Source organism: Rattus norvegicus, chromosome X (assembly GCF_021556685.1).
Source record: "Rattus norvegicus strain SHRSP/BbbUtx chromosome X, alternate assembly SHRSP_T2T, whole genome shotgun sequence".
NCBI classification, from domain to species: domain Eukaryota; kingdom Metazoa; phylum Chordata; class Mammalia; order Rodentia; family Muridae; genus Rattus; species Rattus norvegicus.
In genome coordinates this window covers 64753826-64776283 of record NC_141554.1, presented here as the reverse complement: position 1 = coordinate 64776283, position 22458 = coordinate 64753826, and the positions used below count along the sequence as shown (strand labels likewise).

The 22458-nt window shown below is 38.6% G+C and overlaps 1 protein-coding gene across 1 annotated transcript; it reads left to right on the top strand.

Moving 5' to 3' along the window:
* The first annotated feature begins 1804 nt into the window (after nucleotides 1-1804).
* Nucleotides 1805-4960, top strand: Mageb5l1 (MAGE family member B5 like 1). The gene is made up of 2 exons (NM_001433318.1): nucleotides 1805-1849; nucleotides 3694-4960. Exon 2 carries the CDS (start codon nucleotides 3721-3723, stop codon nucleotides 4747-4749), a length of 1029 nt encoding a protein of 342 aa, NP_001420247.1. The 5' UTR covers nucleotides 1805-1849; nucleotides 3694-3720; the 3' UTR covers nucleotides 4750-4960.
* Nucleotides 4961-22458: the final 17498 nt, after the last annotated feature.

Sequence of the window (22458 nt, the reverse complement as noted above, 5' to 3'; positions counted from 1 at the left end):
TTTTACTTGCTAAAAAATAACAATTATCTAAGAGCATTTTATTTTATATGACATAATTCATACAGGATAGCAGTATGATCCACTACAAAATTACTATATCTGCCATTCATTAACTACTAAATATTTGGCAGTTACCATGACAAGTGTTTTATACATGTCACATTCAATTATCATATAAAACTAGTTTGATTTAGTTAGATTTCAGTAATAGATAGAAGCTTTAATCAAAACAAATTACTAATTAATATCATGGAAGACACAATGTCTAAGAGAAAGAGCTAGCCAATTGAGTTCCTGGTAACTCCTTCATATACTTCCTTTCTTGGTTCATCCTCATATGGTGTAGAGTGAGACAAAATATTCTGGTCTTTTCTCATGAGGGATGTAATTTACCATAAAGTTTCTATCCTTATTGTCTAATCTAAATGTAATTATTACCAAGTGTAGGGGCATGTATCTTTAATTTCAACACTCAAGAGGTTGGATCCACCTCGACAGGTGGACCTCTTTGAGTTCAAGGTCAGCCTGGTATATACAGTAAACTCCAAGCTAGCCAGAGATATACAGTAAGACCGTGTTTCAAAACTAAACATATAAATAATATTACCTTCCTAAGTCCCCAGTCCATTGTACGGTTACACTAGCAGTTATTTTTCAACTCATAAGTTGTGTGCGGTAGTGTTGCCCTGTAATCATGTGCTTGCCTGGTTTTCAGAAGTCCCTGGACATTACACTCCTGTGTCTTAAACATACACATACAAACAAATGCACGTATCAATTAAAAAAAAAAAACAACAGAAAGACTGAGTCCATAAGAAAGTTAAATAACTCACTTGTATGATCAATAACCTAAACAATTCTTAAAGTTCAGGGCTCGAGAAATGGGTTAACAGTTAAGAGGACTTACTGCTCTTGCAGAGGATCTATGTTCAGTTTTCAACAACTACAAAATGCCTGATACCCTTTTAACAGTCCAGTTTCTGGGGCTCTGATGTCTTCTTCTGACTTCTGTAAGCACCACACACACATAAGTGGTGCACACACATACAGGCACTCAAACATAAATATAAATTAAAATAAATTGTTTGTTTTTCTCCTCACTAATTTTGTTTTGAATTTGATATATTTTTATTGAAATTTCTTTATCTTTAAATCATCCCCTCAAGGGTATCCCAAATGATGTAAAAATAGATTTTGTACTCAAAATACTGGATTGGATCCACTGCTGGAGTAAAAAGAATATGAACATAAATGAGGGGTTTGACTCAAAAAAAAATAAAGGTGCTATTAAAGAGAAGGAATACATAAATATGTAATGTCTGTAAAGTTTCTTTCTATTCTAAGTCCTTGTCCTGGATTTTCTCCCCAAACCCCGAAGACACACCCTGGCTTTTCCCAATATTTGAAGAAGGATAGTACTTGTGAATATTTACAGATATGACATCTGCTATAAAATTTTTAAAGAGATAGGAGCCAAGACAAAGTTTGGGCTATTTACAGACTTGCAGAAAAACAAATTGTGCAGGAAACTTTCTCTCCGAGTAGCCTGGAGAGGGTGATGTCTAGATGGAGCGTTTCAAAAGGCATGATTCCCAGTAAGGTGGAGTGACAGAAGGAATCCACTAAAATCGCTTCGGAGTATGTACAGTCTGCTACAAGAGTGAGAAACTACACACCCCAAGCCACAGGTGGCGCCAGAGAGGCGGGGCTTCCAGGATGCCTCTCTCCAAGGTCCTTTCGTTTTCCTTGGAGACAACTGTTACTTCCCTTGTCACAGTTTGAGGACCGGACCAGGAGGTGCTGAGGAGAGCTTTCTGAGGCCTGTGACTCAACAAAACTAGGAAACAAGGTTAGGAGTTATTGCGGCTGAGAAACAGCCATCTAGGAATAGAGTCCCCCTCCTCCCTTTTTCTTTCTTTCTTTCTTTCTTTTTTTGTTTTTGTTTTTTGTTTTTTGTTTTTTTTTGAAGCCCTGCATGCCCTTTGGTCTCGGTTTCTGTCCCTTAGAAATTCCCTTCACCACCAACCGCCATTAGCTCCCTTCTCGCCCCCTCAAAGCTGAGGGCCCTTACACCTCTCGGCCCTGCCCAAAGGTGGCCCCTGGTCAGACTTGGTCCACCTCAAAATAAAGCCTCCATCTCTATCCTTGAGAGCTTCCCTCTCTGTTACCCCCGCCTCCTTTCCCTACCCTTGCCATTCCCTCCCTACAGCACTGGTTCCCCTAGCGGGAGTAACCCCCGTGTGACCTTCTGGCTTTTTCCTTAGTCAGGCGGCCATTTCAGAAAACTGCCAGTTCTTAAAAGCTATATTGTTGTTCTTACTCTTTATATGAACCAAAGGGAATAACGGTATTCTTGCCCTACTGGAAGTCTGGGTTTTATTTTTATTTTTGTCCCATCTCTAAAAACAGCCAAGGCCCACAAAGTATGTTCTACCTACCATTCTTTGCCAACCTTAAGAGGCCCTGCCCCCCCTCCCCGGAAACGGTGCCCATTTTAACCGCTTTGGCCCAACTCAGAGGAGTACCTCCATCTTGAAGCATAAAACTTTTTTCATTTTTCACCACTGTAAAAAACACTCTTACCGCAGCAACTACCATTTTTTATATTATTTTGAATTAATTTATTTTTGAGATGATCATATTCCAGAATTTCCCCCTTCCTTTTTCATTTTCCAAACACTTCCAATGTGCCCACCTTGTTCTCCTTCAAATTCATGGCCTATTTTTTTTTAAATTGTTGTTATTAGTGGTGGTGGTGGTGTGTATATTACTAAATATATACATACAATGTGATTTGTTAAATACATACAGTGCTACACGAATGCTTATTTTCGTGGCTGACTATAGTTCAACCTGGACAAGAAGGATACCAACAGCTATGGTAATGTGGAAGGAGGAAACCTCATGAGTCTCCAAACCTAGACAAAAAATACAGTTAGTGACTACCATTTTTATCTGTCTTTGTGCAGTTTGAATAATATTTGTCCCTTCCCTGCCACACACCCACTTGTTCTCAGTCTCTGCTACTCCCACAGAAGTATCCGCACTACATCTCAGGAAGCTAAGATGTATTCACACTAGTGGGAACACCCCAGAAAAAAATTATTAACAACAGTAGTAGTTATGGGTCAGGCCCTCATTTACTCCCATGCTATGAGGAAATAGTGGGGAGGGATTTTGGCTAGAGGAGATGACCTAAATATTCTACATGACAGTTAAAGTACGATCCTGGGTATGTGATTGGGAAGGGACAAATATTACTGAGAGATTAAAAAATGGTGGTCACTGACTATACTTTTTGTCTAGAGTTGGAGCTTCATAAGCTTTCCTCCTTCACATACAACAGAGTATCACAGAGAGACATTTAGTAAGTGGTAGAGAACAGAGGCTCAGGATTTCCAAGATTTCACATAAAGATTTTCACAGGGAACTGAGAGGGTATCAAAAGTCTAAGAGCAGAAGACATGAATGTCATCTCCCTGCTTGCAGCCAAGCCCAGCACAGTTGGGAATGATAGGCTATAACCTAAGACTTTCTCTTCCTTCTTTCTTAGGAAGTAGGCAGTTAAGAATAGAAGGTCAGTAGGCTCCTAAAGAAGTGTTCTCATAGAAACATGCAGAATCTTACTTAGTTAAACACAAGGAGGATTTCCCTTGATGGAGTGCTCATATAATTTCATTCTCCCCTCATCAGGTGTTTGCATCACCAACATCAGTGATCATGCTTCGAAGTCAGAAGAGCAAGCCCCATGCTCAGGAGAAACACCTCCAGAACCAAGGTGAGGCTCAGGCTTGTCGAGATGATCAGGCAACAGCAGGAGAAACACCAAAGGCAGCAAGAGAGTCTTCTGCCACCTCCCAGAGCCAGCCTAAGGCTAAGTCTTCCAGCACTCCCAAGGCAAGTCAGAAAGCAAAACCATCTGCCAAACTTATTCTGAGTAGCTCTTCCTCAGAATCAGATGAAAGTTCCCATGAGGAAAGTGAGCCAAGTGTACAAAAGGATCGCCCTTTTCTGCACCAAGATCTGATCGCAAGGAGGGTGGCAATACTGTTACAGTACCTGCTCCACAACTACAATTTGAAGCAGCTCACTACCAAGGAAGAAATGCTGAAGGTTATCACCAAGAAGTATGAAAAAGACTTTCCTGAGATCCTCAGGAAAGCCTCTGAGAAGCTGGAAGATGCCTTTGCAGTGGAAGTGAGGGAAGTCAGCTCCAGTCAACCCTCATACGACCTCATCAGCAAGCTGAAGCTCCCCAACAATGGGAGGATCCGTGCTGGTAAAGGCTTACCCAAGACCGGTTTCCTGATGAGTATCCTGGGTATCATCTTCATTCAAGGCAACAGCGCCAGTGAAGAAGACATTTGGAAAATCCTGAAGAAGAAGCAAATCTATCCAGGGAAGAAGCACCGCATCTTTGGTGAGCCCCGGAAGCTCATGACCCAGTATTTGGTGAAGCTGAAGTACCTGGAGTACCGGCAGGTGGCCCACAGTGATCCTCCACGCTATGAGTTCCTGTGGGGTCCCCAAGCCCATGCTGAAACAAGCAAGATGAAGGTCCTGGAATATTTGGCCAAGATCAACAAAACAACACCTCATGCCATCTCAGCCCTTTACCAAGAGGCTTTGAAAGATGAGAAAGAGCGAGCAGAAGTCAGAGATGAAGATAATACTGATACCACTGACCAATCTACTGAAGGTTCCCCAGAAAAATCACCAACAGCTTCTACCACCCCTGTTGACACTTGAACTTTTCCTGTCATCAAGAGATTTTCTTGAAAATATAATCTTAAGAGTTAGTAGGTCAGTACACCGGGAATATCAGGGGATTGTCAACATGGTTAAGACTAGTTTCCTTTAGTTGCTTTCTTTGTTTGGTTCGGTAAAGTTAAATTCAATAAATGCAAGGAAATATTTTCTCTGGATTATAAAAAACATAAAAATAAATGTTTATGCATCATACTTTGTGCTTATTTACTGATATACAACAAACATATATTAAATATGTTACCTTTAGAAGTCCATATGAAAGTGTTAGAAAGGTAATATAATATTCCAGCCTTCAATTGCAGACTTTTCCAGCCAATTTCTGCAGTTGTCCAGTAGGACTGAATTTCCCCTTTCTGAGCTAATGGAAACTAAAATTGGTGTAAGGTTTATTGGTGTAAGGTGGTGGTTTCTTACAAGAGCAATCAAGTTGAAGTTCATTGAACAAGGCATGTGGCAAATAAGGAAGAGTCAAATTCCCAAAACCAGATTTAATTTTCATCCATCAGTCATGTACGATTTGGGATAATTGGACTTTTAAAGTAGTGAATAAATGCCATAACTTTACATAGTATACATAGGAGTTTAGGGGCAAAACCCTGTAAGTCTATGCTAGCAGCTCAGATAAAATATACACTGGGGTTAGGGTGGAATGTATGGGTATCACCTTAATTGATATTTAATTTTCACTGTTCTGGATACAGAAACATGCAAGATCAAGGTGACAAATGACCCAATTCGTAATAATGCTACCCTTATTTAAGACTTTGAGGAAGGGCTAATACGGGGAAGTAAGGAATGGACAAAAGTAAAGGACAAGCGAAGAAAGGGAAGGAAGGCAGAGGGAGATAAGGAGGAAGGGAGTCAGGGAGAGGAAAAGAAAAAAAGAAAGAAGGAGGAAGAGAAGAAAAGTACAAGATCAAGTGAGAAAAAATTCTACTCTTCCTTGTTTTTGCATAGCTAACATCAAAATGGGGGGTGTGTGTGTAAAGCTCTCTCACTCTATCCTAAATGGGGATATCTTCATTAAACCCCTCCCCTAAAGACTCAGAGATCTGTGAAAGAGGTTGCAAAAAGATTGTAGGAGCTAGAGGTGGTAGAGTCCAAGAAAACAGTGTTTCAGACCCAACTGGAATGATATACATATGAACTCAGAAAGACTGAGGCAGCATGCATAAGACTGTGGGTTACAGTTTCACTTTTCCCCTTAGGGTGTCCAGGCATTGCTCTACACTAGATGGGGAAGGATAAATCGAGTCCAGAGCAAGATCCGGTATGGCAGTGAATGCGGGAGTGGGGGCTGGGGATCTTCTACGAATTTTTCATTGATATAGCTCTTTTAGAAGACATTCAACTAAACAACTCTCTCAGACAGTATTCAACGAAAAAACTTAGGCTCTTTATTTGGAGTGAACAAGTACTATATAAACCTTGGAAAGTGGGAAGGGGTTCTTCTCAGTATGAAGTTTCATTGCTGAGGCTTAAGTCACTGGCTTAAGGGCCTTATTTGCATGGAGAGGCATTCCAGGAAGTTGAACCTGTAATTTCACTTATGTGACATTCCTCAGGTAGGGCGTTGAGGGTTGAGCTCCCCCAGATAAAGTAGAGAAGAGGAATCCCTGCTAGCAAAGGGAGCCTTACATTTTGTGCTTAGCTCAGAGGAGATGTCCAGGACACAGTATAATAAAAATAGCAGGACTTTTCAACATCTATTGACACCATTTGACATGCACCATGAAAAAATCCTAATTGATGAGAACATATTAGGTTATCTTGATTTTATTTTCCAATTTATTTTTCCAAACATTTATCAAGGGCTATATTTTAAGTAAATAATAACTAAAATGAGATAGCTGGATAGAAGTACATCTTGCAGGCAGTAGAAGGATCTGTGATTCATCACAAATTCTAAGATCTTCTTAGGTCTTCTGGGACAGTCTACCCCACATGCAAATCAATACTACCACATTAATATTTAACATGGTTGCACTTATTAAAAAGAACTTTTACCCTGTTTATTATATTAACATTTAGAACTACTCTATATGTTATAATACCTTCGAGATATGAATATAAGATATTCTACTACAACTAGATACAGCATTCTGCCTTTCTGCTGGGGGTATCCAGATGCCACCAGCACACTGCCCCAGAGGAGGTAGAACAAAGGCCATAACTGGGAGTCCATAGCCCATGTTTCACTTTGGGGTGTCAGACACATGACACTGGAAGGGGAACAGTGGGATCTGGGACAAATGTTGTGGTTCCTGTTCTCCTCTCTGGGTAGTCATGTGCTTCTAGTGTACCACCTGGAGGGGATTCAGAAACACAGGTCCACAGTGTACAACCCTTGAGGTGTCTATATGCCAAACAAGAAGGAAAAAGCAAAGCCCAGGACAAGCAGGATCTGTTCCAATTGGAAGCAATTATGAAGTACTAAAGGAGTAGGAGCAAAGCCTTCTTAGGAATTCTTAGGTGTGGCTCTTTTAGGAGAAGGCCTTCCCCAGTGCAATCTTTAAGAACATCTCCCTGAGAAGATCCTTGTTTGATCATATTGAGTTACTGGGGGTGGACGTAGGCACATACACTTTATTGGGGTGAACCAGGGATTATATATCTCTTGGGGGAAGGGCATGACAGTACTTAGGAAGGAAAAGTCATTGGCTAAAGGCTAAAGCTATCTAGATAATTCATTAGCATGAAGAAGAACTCCAGATGCTATGCTACATAACTGACTGTCCATGGTCCTCTCAGTTGGGTGCCACGGTTATGTGTTCCAGAATAAGTACAGAGACATGTAGGGAGAAGCTCTACTGTCATTCTCAAATCTCTGAGATTCTGAGCTCACTCATAAAAGCTTACCAGTTCTTATGCCTATCTGGTAGCACTGTCCCCCATGTCCTATGTAGATATGTCAACTGAGATCAATATAATAACAATTATTTCCCAAAGATCAGGCATTATTTTTCAGCTATCTAACCCAACCAGATAGTACCTACACCAGACTCATTAGATATTGATCTTGTAGTTGTCTTTTTTAGACTGGTAGATAGAACAGTGAGACTAGAGTCCTGGTATACATTTGTCTACTGTGTTTATATACTCCTTCTTGACGAGTCACTCTGCCTACAGTTTATTTTTTTCTTACTATTCTAAAAAATGACTCTCAGATAATAAAATGCCAGTAGTAGTCAAAGTAGTGAAAAGAAGTCTAAAAAGAGCAAGGGAAGAGATAAATTTAAATGTAGATAATGGTCTTATGCTTTGCTTTCCTAGGGCCATGGTAACTGAAAGGCAACATGACACAGGAGTTGGTAGTCTGCCCACCTCCAGAATTTTGTACATTAAAGCATCCTTTCCCAGGATCTTCTCCAGTATTCACTCCTCCTTCCACCTCTGCAGCCTGATCTCATGTATAACTCTACTGCATCTTTCTCTGAAGGTTAAACTCTATTCTCACTGAAGTGGACAGGCTCTGATACACAACCCTGACAGACCATACCATACCCCAACTCCATTGTGCTGCCATTGTTATCGTGGATATCTATCATCTTCAAATTCTGCTTTACATAACATGTTAGAAATTGCCCCCTCTCTCATTCCATATATGTCATTCTTTTTCTTTTCTCTATGACTTTTCAAACATTCCATCTTTATTAGCTAGTTTGAACAGTTTCAAGGTATATTTCTAAATCTTTAGTTTGTATACTTTTTGTTATGTGTTAAGTATAAACGTAGACTTTATATTTGTCAAAAAAATGAGAAGCTTTGTTTTTGACATTTTTTAAAATCCAGAACAGGAGAAATGTTAACTTTTATGATTCTAATGTGTTTCACTAGTTTTGTTTCATCCCATATACCCAACTACAGGTAGCAAAAGACACCAATATTTCTGCTTAAAAGAAAATATTGCTAAATATTACTCTGCAAATACTACCATTTTAAACATCAATAGAATAATTGTTTCTGGTTTTATGAAATTAACACTTTAAAGAAAGTGTTTATTTTAATTTAAAAAATGCACAGCATATTATCCTCAGTCATTTTATCTTCAGTTTCACCAAATAGTCTTAAAATAGTTTGCCTAAAGGAGAGATTCTTGATCTGCTGTGACTAAAGTGTATTACATGTTCTTCAGACAGGGCCAATCACTTTATCTTTGGGAAGCCAAAAGTTAGTTAGCAAAGATTTGGTGCCAAAATGTACCTGGTAACTGCCAACTATCTGGTACTGATCCATCAGTCTATGAGCCTCTATAAGATTCCAAAACTCAAGCTAAAACAACTAAGATTAATGTTCAGGATAGTTTCACCTGGGACTACTAATAGCCATACCTTTTTTAGTTCGATTGTTTTGTTCTCACACAATTTTAGTGTAAAAATACCAAATTCAGAACCATGTTTTTCTTGTTGCTTATGGCCTAGTACTGGGTAAAGTGGAAAGTCAAAGTAATCCCACAGTAAAAGAATTATTCCACACTGTAAATGACCAAAATGAAAAGAAAAAAAAGAGGCTAGAGAGATGACCCAGTTATTAAAAGCATCTGATACTCTTGCAAAGTACCCATCCAGGTTTGTTTCCCAAAACATACATTATGTGACATATAATACCTATTAACTTCATTTCCAAAAGATCTGGTGCCCTCTTCTGCCCTCTGCAGATACCTTGTATGTACATACATACAGCCATTGACACACACATATTAAAAAAGCAAAATTTTAAGTGGCTATTATGGAAACCAGTGTGGAGGTTGATAAAAGGCTGAAAATTGATCTGCCTCAAGATCCAACTGTACAACTCATGTGCATATACCCAAAGGACTCTGCCTTTTACTACAGAGACACTTGCTCATCCACGTTCATTGCTCATTTAGTCATAATAGCAAGAAATTAGAAACAGCCCAGATGTCCACCAAATTGACATAATAAAAAATGCAGTACATTTATACAATGAAAAATAAATAAAAATAAAAAATAAATAAAAGTTTCAGAGAAATCAGAGGTAGAATCTATTATCCTGAGTGAGCTAACCTAGACCACAAAAGACAAATATTGCAAGTTTCCCTTGTTTGTGGATATTAGCTTTTATATGCTTCAGTATATGTGCTTCAATCCAAATAACTACAAAGTTATATAAGTAGCCTGAAAAGAGGAAAGAATTTTCCAAGGTAGAGAAAATGGAATATAGTATTATAAAGTTGTAAGCATGAAACTAGAACAGGAGGAATAAATGGTAAAAGGGGTAGAAAAGTAGGCTAGAGGAGGGTCAATGGGGAGGGACAATTAACATAAAGGCCCTTTGAAAACCCATATGAAAACCTACAACTATAGAAGCTTCATAAAATATATACATATGTGAAAGGGATTTAAATGGAGTTTTCATATAATGGGAAAAATAATATCACAACTAGACATTCTATGCCACTAAGTAAAACCTTCAGTGCCAGAAATGGGATGTCTCATGTTGAACTGTTAGGCAAAGGAGTCCCATAGGCCCTCTCAAACATCACAGGATACGGCCAAGGGTATTGGTTACATTCCATGATAAAACTGAATTTAAACAAGTATCTACCTACAAACCCAACCCTAAATAACTGCTGCACAAAGAAGAATTCAATGACATCCATGTTTGTCAAGTTGTACAAAATTACTCCAAATATATAAAAAGCTTCAACATAAAACCAGGTATATTGAACTTGGTAGAAGAAAAATGGTGGAATAGCCTTGAACCCATTGACATAGAAGAGGACATTTTGATTCTTAAACTTTATGCACCAAACACAAGGGAACCCAAGTTTTGAAATGAACAATATTATAACTTAAATCACATGCTACCCTTTACACATGGATAGTGGAATACTTCAGTTCCCCACTCTTGCAAATACACAGGTCATACAGATAACTAATCAGAAACATGCTAGAGCTAGACTTTATAAAGCAAATAGGCCTAATTGATGTATATATAGAACATGTCTCAAATTACACAAGAAAATTGTAATAAAACACTGCATCCTATCTGACTGATATAAATTAAAGCTGGATAGCAACAACAACTGAAACAAAAGATGTAATACAAAGTCATGGAAACTGAAAAACTACTGAATGAAAAATGAGCCAACACAGAAACAAAGAAATTAAAAACTTTCAAGAATTGAATAAAAAATAAACAAATCATATACCCAAACATATGGAACAAAATGAAGAAACAAATTCAGGGCTGGAGAGATGGCTCAGTGGTTAAAAGCCCTGTCTGCTCTTCCAGAGGTCCTGAGTTCAATTCCCAGCAACTACAAGGTGGCTCACAACCATATGTAATGAGATCTGGTGCCCTCTTCTGACCTGCTGGTGTACATGCAGGCAGAACATTGTATACATAATAAATAAATAAATAAATAAATAAATAAATCTCTTTAAAAAAAAGAAACAAATTCATTTTAAAAAGTGGGGAAGGGAGATATCTTATACTACTTGCAACTTAACAGAACACTTGAAAGGTCTAGAACAGAAAGAAGAAACCACATCCAAAAGTATTAGATGTTAAGAAATAATCACACCCGCGGATCCCGGCCCGCAGCAGCTCTCTGCTCCCAAACCCCGTGGGAGAGAGACCTCACCGCCTGATCAGGTGGGCACTCCTGAGGCTGCAGAGCGGAGGAGACCACCAACACTGCCCACCCCTGCCCACATCCCTGGCCCAAGAGGCAACTGTATAAGGCCTCTGGGGTCCCATAGGGGAGGGCCCGGGAGCAGCAGGACCCCTGTGTCTGAGACACTGCCGGAACCTGAAGGAAACAGACCGGATAAACAGTTCTCTGCAACCAAATCCCGTGGGAGGGAGAGCTGAACCTTCAGACAGGCAGACACGCCTGGGAAACCAGAAGAGACTGCACTCTGTGCACATCCAGGCGCCAGAGGAAAACACCAAACGCCATCTGAAACCCTGGTGCACGGAGGCTCCCGGAAGGAGCGGCACAGATTTTCCCGGTTGCTGCCACAGCAGAGAGGACTTAGGCAGTACCCCACGAGCAAACTTGAGCCTTGGAACCACAGGTAGGACCAACTTTTCCCCTGCAAGAAACCTGCCTGGTGAACTCAAGACACAGGCCCACAGGAACAGCTGAAGACCTGTAGAGAGGAAAAACTACACGCCCGAAAGCAGAACACTCTGTCCCCATAACTGGCTGAAAGAAAACAGGAAAACAGGTCTACAGCACTCCTGACACACAGGCTTATAGGACAGTCTAGCCACGGACAGAAATAGCAGAACAAAGTAACACTAGAGATAATCTGATGGCGAGAGGCAAGCGCAGGAACCCAAGCAACAGAAACCAAGACTACATGGCATCATCGGAGCCCAATTCTCCCACCAAAGCAAACACGGAATATCCAAACACACCAGAAAAGCAAGATCTAGTTTCAAAATCATATTTGATCATGATGCTGGAGGACTTCAAGAAAGACATAAAGAACTCCCTTAGAGAACAAGTAGAAGCCTACAGAGAGGAATCGCAAAAATCCCTGAAAGAATTCCAGGAAAACACAATCAAACAGTTGAAGGAATTAAAAATGGAAATAGAAGCAATCAAGAAAGAACACATGGAAACAACCCTGGACATAGAAAATCAAAAGAAAAGGCAAGGAGCTGTAGATACAAGCTTCACCAACAGAATACAAGAGATGGAAGAGAGAATCTCGGGAGCAGAAGATTCCATAGAAATCATTGACTCAACTGTCAAAGATAATGTAAAGCAGAAAAAGCTACTGGTCCAAAACATACAGGAAATCCAGGACTCAATGAGAAGATCAAACCTAAGGATAATCGGTATAGAAGAGAGTGAAGACTCCCAGCTCAAAGGACCAGTAAATATCTTCAACAAAATCATAGAAGAAAACTTCCCTAACCTAAAAAAAGAGATACCCATAGGCATACAAGAAGCCTACAGAACTCCAAATAGATTGGACAAGAAAAGAAACACCTCCCGTCACATAATTGTCAAAACACCAAACGCACAAAATAAAGAAAGAATATTAAAAGCAGTAAGGGAAAAAGGTCAAGTAACATATAAAGGCAGACCTATCAGAATCACACCAGACTTTTCGCCAGAAACTATGAAGGCCAGAAGATCCTGGACAGATGTCATACAGACCCTAAGAGAACACAAATGCCAGCCCAGGTTACTGTATCCTGCAAAACTCTCAATTAACATAGATGGAGAAACCAAGATATTCCATGACAAAACCAAATTTACACAATATCTTTCTACAAATCCAGCACTACAAAGGATAATAAAGGGTAAAGCCCAACATAAGGAGGCAAGCTATACCCTAGAAGAAGCAAGAAACTAATCGTCTTGGCAACAAAACAAAGAGAATGAAAGCACACAAACATAACCTCACATCCAAATATGAATATAACAGGAAGCAATAATCACTATTCCTTAATATCTCTCAACATCAATGGCCTCAACTCCCCAATAAAAAGACATAGATTAACAAACTGGATATGCAATGAGGACCCTGCATTCTGCTGCCTACAGGAAACACACCTCAGAGACAAAGACAGACACTACCTCAGAGTGAAAGGCTGGAAAACAACTTTCCAAGCAAATGGTCAGAAGAAGCAAGCTGGAGTAGCCATTCTAATATCAAATAAAATCAATTTTCAATTAAAAGTCATCAAAAAAGATAAGGAAGGACACTTCATATTCATCAAAGGAAAAATCCACCAAGATGAACTCTCAATCCTCATCTTCGATTGGTTTATATACAAGTGTGCAATTTCTAGGCTTGAAAGTAAAATGATGCTATCTGGTGCTGGATAGAGGAGCCTTGTTTTTTATTATGGCAGCTTGCTATTTTTGTAACATGGTGATTTGGTTGAACACAATAAAGTACAGTAGTAACTGATCTCCCCTTCTTCCTGGATGAGTGAGGAGATGATTAAATGTTGATGTCAGCATCCTTGAGCATATTCAGATGAGCTTCTGCTTCTGTTGAAAAGGATGCTGTGTTTGATTGTGGTCCGAAGCTTTGAAGCACTACTTGGCATCTCCTTCCTTGGAGGTCTCACTGTTTAAACATAACAGATTTGATAGCTTGTTGGTAAGGTGAGGTCCAGCTTGTCTCCACTAGATCATCTTCATGTGAATCCGGTGGTTATACGGTTTTGTTCTAGGGATATTTCATTTTTTTAATAACGGTTTTAGCTGACATTCATGGAGAGAATGAATCCTTAGAAGTGTGCCACTAGTGAAAGGAAATCCTGTCTAGAGTATGTTTCTTTACAAAGCTGTGTCACACCATCCTTTGGGCCCTCTGCTGGAAAAGTAGAATCAAGTCTCAAATAATGCTTTTTAAATTGTATCCTCTAGTATTATAGATGTAGGACAGTACTGTATCATACCTCTGTGGATGTAAAATAGCTTGTACCTGCTTTATGATACGTAGTAGTGACCGTGCTTTATCAGAGCTGTTTTTAATGATGTTGCTCAGAATGTTTTCTTTCCAGATGATGATTGAGAAGCTAATTTAAAAAAAATGGTGCCAGGTACCACAAGAGTAACAGAACTGTGCTGTTTTCTCGGGTTTTGTTTTTTTACTTTTTTTTTTTAATGGAGTGTGCTGGATGTCTCTACAGTTTTGTTCAGATGACTGCAGAACCTGGAAAAGCTATTGGTGCTGTTGATGCATAACACACTGCTATTATTGGTCTTTTTATATAAATATAAATATATATATACAGATATATAATTTGAATTTTTTGAAACTTTACCTGTGCTGTCAACTTTCAAAAAAAGTATCCCCGTTTACTGTGTTGAGTTGGCACTGTACAGAAATTAACAGCCATATTGGTCTAGAAATGTTGAACTTAAGTTTTTTCCATTTGTACAGGGGTAACACACTGTATTAAATATGTAAGGTCTTATATACGTGGGTTTGATTACAAAAACTAATAAAGTATTCTCTAAATTAAAAAAAAAGAAATAATCAAACTCATTGCTGAAATCAATAAAATAAAATCAATAACATCATAACATAATAAATCAATGAAACAAAAGTGAGTTATTTGACAAAAATCAATATGATTGATAAATACTTATCCAAATTAAATCAAATGTTGAGAAATTCATTTTTAAAAAGAATAGAAATGAGGAGGACATTATAATCAATACCAAGGAAATTGAGAAAACCATAATTATTAAAAAAAATAACTGTACTCACCAAACTGGAGAGTCTAAAAGAAATGGATAATTTCTCACATTTACTAAAGTTAAATCAAGATTATATAAGCAATTTAAACAGACCTATAGCTCTTAGTGAAATAGTAGCAGTCAGAAAAATCTCCCAACTAAAGAAAGCTCAGGAACAGATGGGTTTAACACAGAGTTCTCCCAAACTTTCAAGGAGAGTTAATGCCAATCTTTCTTAAGTTACTCCACAAAATAGAAACAGAAGGAACATTGGCCAATTCATTTTACAAGGCCATTTACTCTGATATCCAAACCACATAAAGAGACTACAAAGTAAGATAATTACAGACCACTTTCCCTTATGAACATAAATGCCAAATATGCAAACTAAATCCACAAACACATCCAAAAGATAATTCACCATCATCAAGTAGGCCTCACTCCAGAGATGCTGGAATGATTCAACATATGTAAGTCAATAAATATAATCCACTATATAAACAAACTGAAAGAAAAATACAGTATCTTCTCATTAGCCACAGAAAAATTTTGGTCAAAAATTCAATACCCCATTCATGATTAAAGTCCTAGAAAGATTTGGGAAACAAGGACTATACATCAGCATAAAAAGGCACTTTACAACAAGCCCTTAGCCAACAACAATTTAAATGGAGAGAAACTCGGAGCAATTCCACTAAAATCAGGAACAAAACAAAGTTGTCTACTCTCCCTATTCAATATAGTACTTGATCTGTTAGCTAGTGCAATAGGGCAACTGAAGGAGATCGAGCGGATGCAAGTTTGAAAAAGAAGTCAAAGTATCTTATTTGCGGATGATATGATACTATAGATAAGAGACCCTAAAACTTCCACTGGAAAACACTGAGAGCTGATAAACACATTCAGCAAAGTAGTTGGATAAACAAATTAACATATGAAAATCAGTATCCCTCTTATATACAAATGACAAATAGGCTGAGAAAAACAAAGCAACAGCAACACCAAAAGAAATGGCACCTTTCATAGTAGTCTCAAATAATATAAAATATCTTTGGGTAACTCTAATAAAACAAGGGAAACACTTGTATCAAAACTTTAAGACACTTAAAAAAGAAACTGAAGAAGATAGTAGAAAATGGAAAGATCTCCCATGCTCATGAGTCAGTAGCATTAATACAGTAAAGTGGCCATCTGCCAATGAAGAGACAAAAGGCAGCCTGCTCAGGAAGTCTGCCTGCTCTTGCCTCTGCTTTAGCCCTGGCATGGTGTTAGCAGTACCCTCAGCATTAGTCCCAGTGCAGAGTTAAACAGCCAGTGCTACTCCCTAGTGCAGATGTCTCCTGTCTTTGAAGGAGGCAGAAAATTACTGTCCTTGAAGTGATAAGGCCCTTACTCTCAATTTATGGGAGAGAAACAACCAAGCGTTCCCAGACAGCTGTAGCCAATTTATAAAAATGCACTTGTAATGAAATGAGTCATTTCTTCCCAGGTCAAAAATGTCCTTTTCCAGATGTATGGTCCCCTCTTGCTGTCTGAGCAAATGGTATCAGTTTTTTTATTTACCCTTCACCCAATCATGTAATGCCAAGGCTCAAAAGTCCCAGCTTATGTATTTCATAAGCCCCTAGTCCTAGTTGTTGCATTCCTAACCCACTGAGCGTGGGGAGTTGTATCCCAAGTTTGAACTCAGAAAAGACTCCTGTGTGCTTACATCTGTGTCTTGATTTCTGGCAGTCTCCTGAGGTTCTCTCGAACAGGGCATAACATCAAAATCATTCTAAAGATTCAATGCACTCTCCATCTAAATGTTAACACAATTCTTCACAAATCTCAAAGGAACAATTTCTAGCTTCATATGGAAACAAAAAGTAAAACTAAAAACAAACAAAAACAAAAACAAAAACAAAAGGCTAGTTAAAACAATCCTGAATAGCAGAACTGTTGGAAATATCCACCATCCATGACCTCAAATTGTACTATAGAGCTATTACAATAAAAATAGCATGATATCGACACAAAACCAGACACATTGAGCAATGGAATCTAATTGAAGACCCAGACATGTATAAATCCACACACCTCTGGACACCTGATTTTTTTTATAAAGAAGTCACAAATACACACTGTAAGAAAGCATCTTAAACAAATGGTGCTGGTCTAACTAGATGTTTGCATATAGAAGAATGAAAATAACTCCATATTTATCACCCTGCACAAACTAAAGTACAAGTGGATCATAAAGCCAGCCACACTAAAACTGATAGGAGAGAAAGTGAGCAGTAGACTTAAATTCATTGGCACAGGAAATGACTTTCTGAACAGAACACCATGAACATAAGCACTAAGATGAACAATTACTAAATGGGACCTCATGAAACGGAAAATCTTCTGCACTGCCAAGAGTACCATCATTTGGAAAAACAGAGGGATAAAGATTACCAACTACATATCTGATAGAGGGCTAATATAAATGACTAGAAAAATCCTTAGATAATGAAGAAAACAATTTACCCAATTTAAATGAGGTGCAGATATAAACACAGATTTTTTTTAATCTACCTGCATTCTAGAATAGGATATCAGATCCTTTTGCAAATGATCATGAGCCACCATGTGGCTGACGAGAATTGAACTCAGGACCTCTGAAGGTACACCCAGTGTTCTTAACCACTGAACCATCTCATCAGCACCTATAGACAGAGAATTCTTAAAACAGGTAAATCAAGTGTTTAAGAAACACTTAAAATGTTCAAAATCCCTAGCCATCACAGAAATGCAATTAAACCTATTTGATATTTTTCTTACACCTGTCAGAATTATTAAGATCAATAAAACAAAAGAACTGACAGCTCATACTAGAAGTTAACACTAGAAATAAAACTTTCCCAAGTGAGGATCCAGAAAGACAAAAATGGTATGTATTAATTTATATGTAAATATTAACAGATAAGCTAACTATAACCAAATTACAATCTATAGAAGCACAGAAGTTATATATGAAAAAATGGATTGGGGGATCATATATCTTGTTAGAAACGGGAAACAAAAGAGATAATTATAGATGGACATGGAAAGTTGAAACAGAAGGATCAAGAGGGAATGAGGAGGAAAAAGAGAGCTGAGGGAGGAAATATAGGGAAACACCATTAAAATTAATGACTATTTGAGAGGTAGTATAGAAACCTAACTCAGTAGAATTTTCCTAAAATATATACATGTATGAAGGCAAATAACCAGGGAGACAGAAGCCCACTGGTCATCTCTTGTCACCTAATGAGACTTTCAGTACTGAGATTGATTTACCACTTACTTGAATTGTTGTCCAAAGCAGTCCCACGGCAATCCCCAAATTACTCAGGTTGGTGCCAAGACTATAGTTTGCTCTTCACAAACTGATAGTAAGTTTACATTTTGAAGACCTCACTAACATAACTCATTAAACTTAAAGAAGTTGAGCTGGTGCCTACATAGTAACTGAACACATATGTTCTAACATAATTGATACATGAAGGTATTTTGCATTCTACCCAAAAGAGAAATGTAAACACAACTTCAGCCATAAAACCTTTGATCCTCAAAGCTATCCTGCCTGCAAGATATGTTATTGTAATGGTGGAATAACCAACCAATATCTGATTTGACATAAGACTCACAATATGGAATTCCACAATATGGAATCCATAGCCAGCAGTGCTTGAGTAACTAAGAACCTGAGACTAGATAGCCCAGGGTCCTAGGATAAGACCAAATACTGCTATTCTAAAATCAAATTAATTAACAAACAACAAAAAATTTAGCAATAAAATGACTCCTAATGACATTCTGCTATACTCATAGAATAGTGCCTTGTTCATCCATCACTGGAGAAGCTTCCTCCAGCAGCAGATAGGAGCAAATACAGAGACCCACAGCCAGACTTAAATGGGATGTCTCCATCAACTTTCTCCTCGCATAGGTCAGAGAACCCTGCAGAGGGGAGGCAGAAAAAGTATAAGAGCCAGAGATTTTGGGAAAACTTGCTATTATGGTAGCAAACTTGCTATTATGGTAGCAGTTCTTCACGACTGGATAGCTTTCTAAACTTGGTGCAAAATAAGGGACTCCCTTTCTCAGTGGGGTTTCGCTGTCTCTGTCTCTGTCTGGAGAGTCTGTCTGGAGAGTGTCTCTGAACACACTGTCCTTGTTTGAAAAGTGATCTTGTACAGAGCTCTCTGCAAGGCTGTATATGTCAACACACATGTCCCTCTCTGGTTTCCTGCCTACATGATAATTAGGTGCTGTATAATAATAAGCCCTTTCTGCTTGCTTGATGCTATAACTAATTATCCCCTTCCACTTGTACTCCTTTAAAAAGCCCATATATACCCAATTCTTCAAACCATAAAATAGACTTATTCCTCTGCAGGAACAGTCTCCAGAGGTTCTGCCATACTCACGGTCCTCTGAACCCTGCTCTCTGCCTCTGCTCCTTTAACCGTCTTAGGCTGGTGGCCTTCAAGGAGAAAGGGGTGTCACATAGAAAGAATGGACAATACCAGGAGAACAAGGCCCTCTAAGTCAACAAGAGCAAAGCTCATATGAACCCACAGAGATTGAGTCAGCATGTACAGGACCTGCACTGGTTTGCATCAGGCCGTCTGCATATATATTATACTTTCCAGTTTAGTTTTTTTTTTTTTAATGGAAGTGCTGAGTAGGTGAACAAGTGGGTTTCTGATTTTTTTATTTGTTCTTTCCAATTCTGATATGTTGTTTTTTGTTTTAACTTATCATATTACTTTTTATTATTATCATTTAGAAGCCTGTTTGTTTTGCAATGAGAGACAAAAAGGAAGTGGATCCAGAGGGAAGAGGAAGTGGGGAGGATCTAGGAGGAATAAAAGTTAAGGGAACACTAGTAAGGATACATTATGTGAGAAAAAGGCTATTTTTATTAAAGGGGAAGAAAAAAGATATAATAAAAAATTAAAAATAATTTTAAAATAAAAGAATCATACAATTACTATTATTTAGTATCCAATATTTCTTAATCCATATTCTATTAGTTATATATTAGTTATATAATGTGATATGTGTGTGTGTACATCATAAATACTCAAATGTCACTTGAAGCTACAGCTTAGCAGATATGCTCAACAGATAACAAAATCTACAAAATTTCTCAACTATTTTAAAAAGTCAGAATCACAAACACCCATGAATAGATATGATTACGGACATTTTCTAACTTGGAGATGATAACCTTGGTCTGACGGTAGCCTTTGTTTGATGTAGGATGCTCAGGTATGATTAGCAGAAAATGTGAGGGCCTAGAGTGAGAATAAATAATATGCTTATGTATGCAGTACCTTCAGTCAACATAAGGGAAAACTTTCAGGAAATGTCCCTTTGTTTCCTATGGGAGTAGTCTTGGGTAGGTGAGGGATGTATGATCACAGGATCAGACACATTGAAAATAGAAACTAGCCCCTAAACAAAGTCAAGTAAATGACTATAAGTGAGGATGATAGTGGAGACCTTTAAAAAATGATGTCAGATAATGGTTCTAGCCCCTGCCAAAGGAGCAAGTCTGTTTTATTCAACCTTTTATATAGCTTCTCAGAGAGGACAAGTATTTTATCCAAGAGGATAGAATCATTTTTTTTAATTTAAATACACACCAGTGTGTTTTTATATGTATTTGAGTAAACATATACATGCTGGTGCTCATGCTTGTTTGTATATGTGTATGTGGAGAGTTAAGATTAACATCGGTGGAGACTTCTCCCAGAACTTCCTACCTTATTCACTAAAGCTGTGTATATTAGTTATTTCCAGTTGCTATGATAAAACACTATGATCACAGAAAGTTACAGAATGTTTATTTGAGCTTATGGTTCCAGAGGAATAAGAGTAGAGTGTAGATCACCATAAGAGCATGGAGTCATGGCATCAGGCAGGTAGTCTGGCCTTGGAAGAGCAGGATGAGAGTTCACATCTTAAACTGAAAGCACAGAGCAGAGAAAGCAAACTGGGAATGGTGCATGGTTTTGAGACTTCAATCCCCAACCCCAATGATACCCTTCATCCAGAATACTTCTTTCTAAACCTACCCAAACAGTACCATCAAGATCATGAATTCAAACATCTTCACCTATATAGGACATTCTCATTCAAATCATAAAACAAGGTCCTTCAGTTGAACCCAGAACTTGCAAATATGGTCTACTTGTATAGTCAGCTTGTTCAAATAATCCAATCTCCTCTTTCCAAATTTTAGATGTACAGGAAGTGTGCCTTAACCCCTGGCATTTAAACAGAACCTAGAGATCTGAATTCAGGTTCTCATAATTGTGGGGCAAGAATATTAACCCTGAGTCATATCCCCAGTACAGGATCAGAATCATTTTACTATAAAGAATAACTCCTTATCATTCCAAATGTTGAAAGGAAGAGACTAATGTCCTAGGGTACCACTAAAACCAAAGATTTTGTAGGATCCATTTCTGACTGTGGCACAGTCAGTTTTGTTTAGGTGACATACTGTTTCATTCTCCCAAATGGTACCAGGGAATTACACAGGACTGAATGAAGATACAGGCCTCTGAGTCTTGGGAATATTTAGTATGTGGTCCTTAAATGAAGAATGCAGGGAACACTCAACTAATAAGGAGAAACAAAAATACCTGTCTTCACCTTTCAATTCAATTATGATCCAAATAAGGGTTACTGCATACACATTCCATTCATTTCTAACCATGACAGGCACAGAGCCCTAAAGGGAGAGTTTCAGATACTGAGTAAAGACCAAATGGGCCTTTGCTGGCTTACAGACAATTCTTATACGTTCCAATGAACAGTGACTTAGCAACAGCTTATATCATCATCTCCTGCCATTACTACTTGTGCAGCTGCCAGGTGCAGGTGGCCTGGCAGTGTATAAGATGACCGCTCACTACCCCAGCCAGGCCCCTGCTTCAGGCCCCTGCGTCTCTCTCTCTCTCTCTCTCTCTCTCTCTCTCTCTCTCTCTCTCTCACACACACACACACACACACACACACACACACACACATGCACTCTCTCTCTCTCACACACACACACTCACATACACTTTCTCTCTCTCCCTCTCTCTTCTCTCTCTCTTCTGACTCTCTCTTTCTCTTCTCACATGTTCCCAACTAGCCTCTCCTTCTCTCTTCTGTCCTTCTCTGCCCCCTCTTCTCTATCTCTATCCCTTCTCCAAGTCTTCATTCTATTCTCTCCCTCTTTCTCTCTCTCCCTTCTGACTCTTTCTCTCTCTTCTCATATGTTCCCAGATGGCCTCTCCTTTTCTCTTTCTGTCCTTCTCTGCCCCTCTTCTCTGTCTCTATCCCTTCTCCAAGTCTTCACTCTATTTCCCCCACAATAAACTTCCCTTATATTAGATCTGTCACATGGTATGATTTCTCAGGGGTACATCTTGGCTTGAGCCTGCCAGGAACCAAATTAATCTGCTGCCACCACATTTATATTTTGTAAACGC

What these genes read in the sequence shown, in the direction of transcription:
- Mageb5l1 (NM_001433318.1), top strand. Translation starts at nt 3,721, where the DNA reads ATGCTTCGAAGTCAGAAGAGCAAGCCCCATGCTCAGGAGAAACACCTC.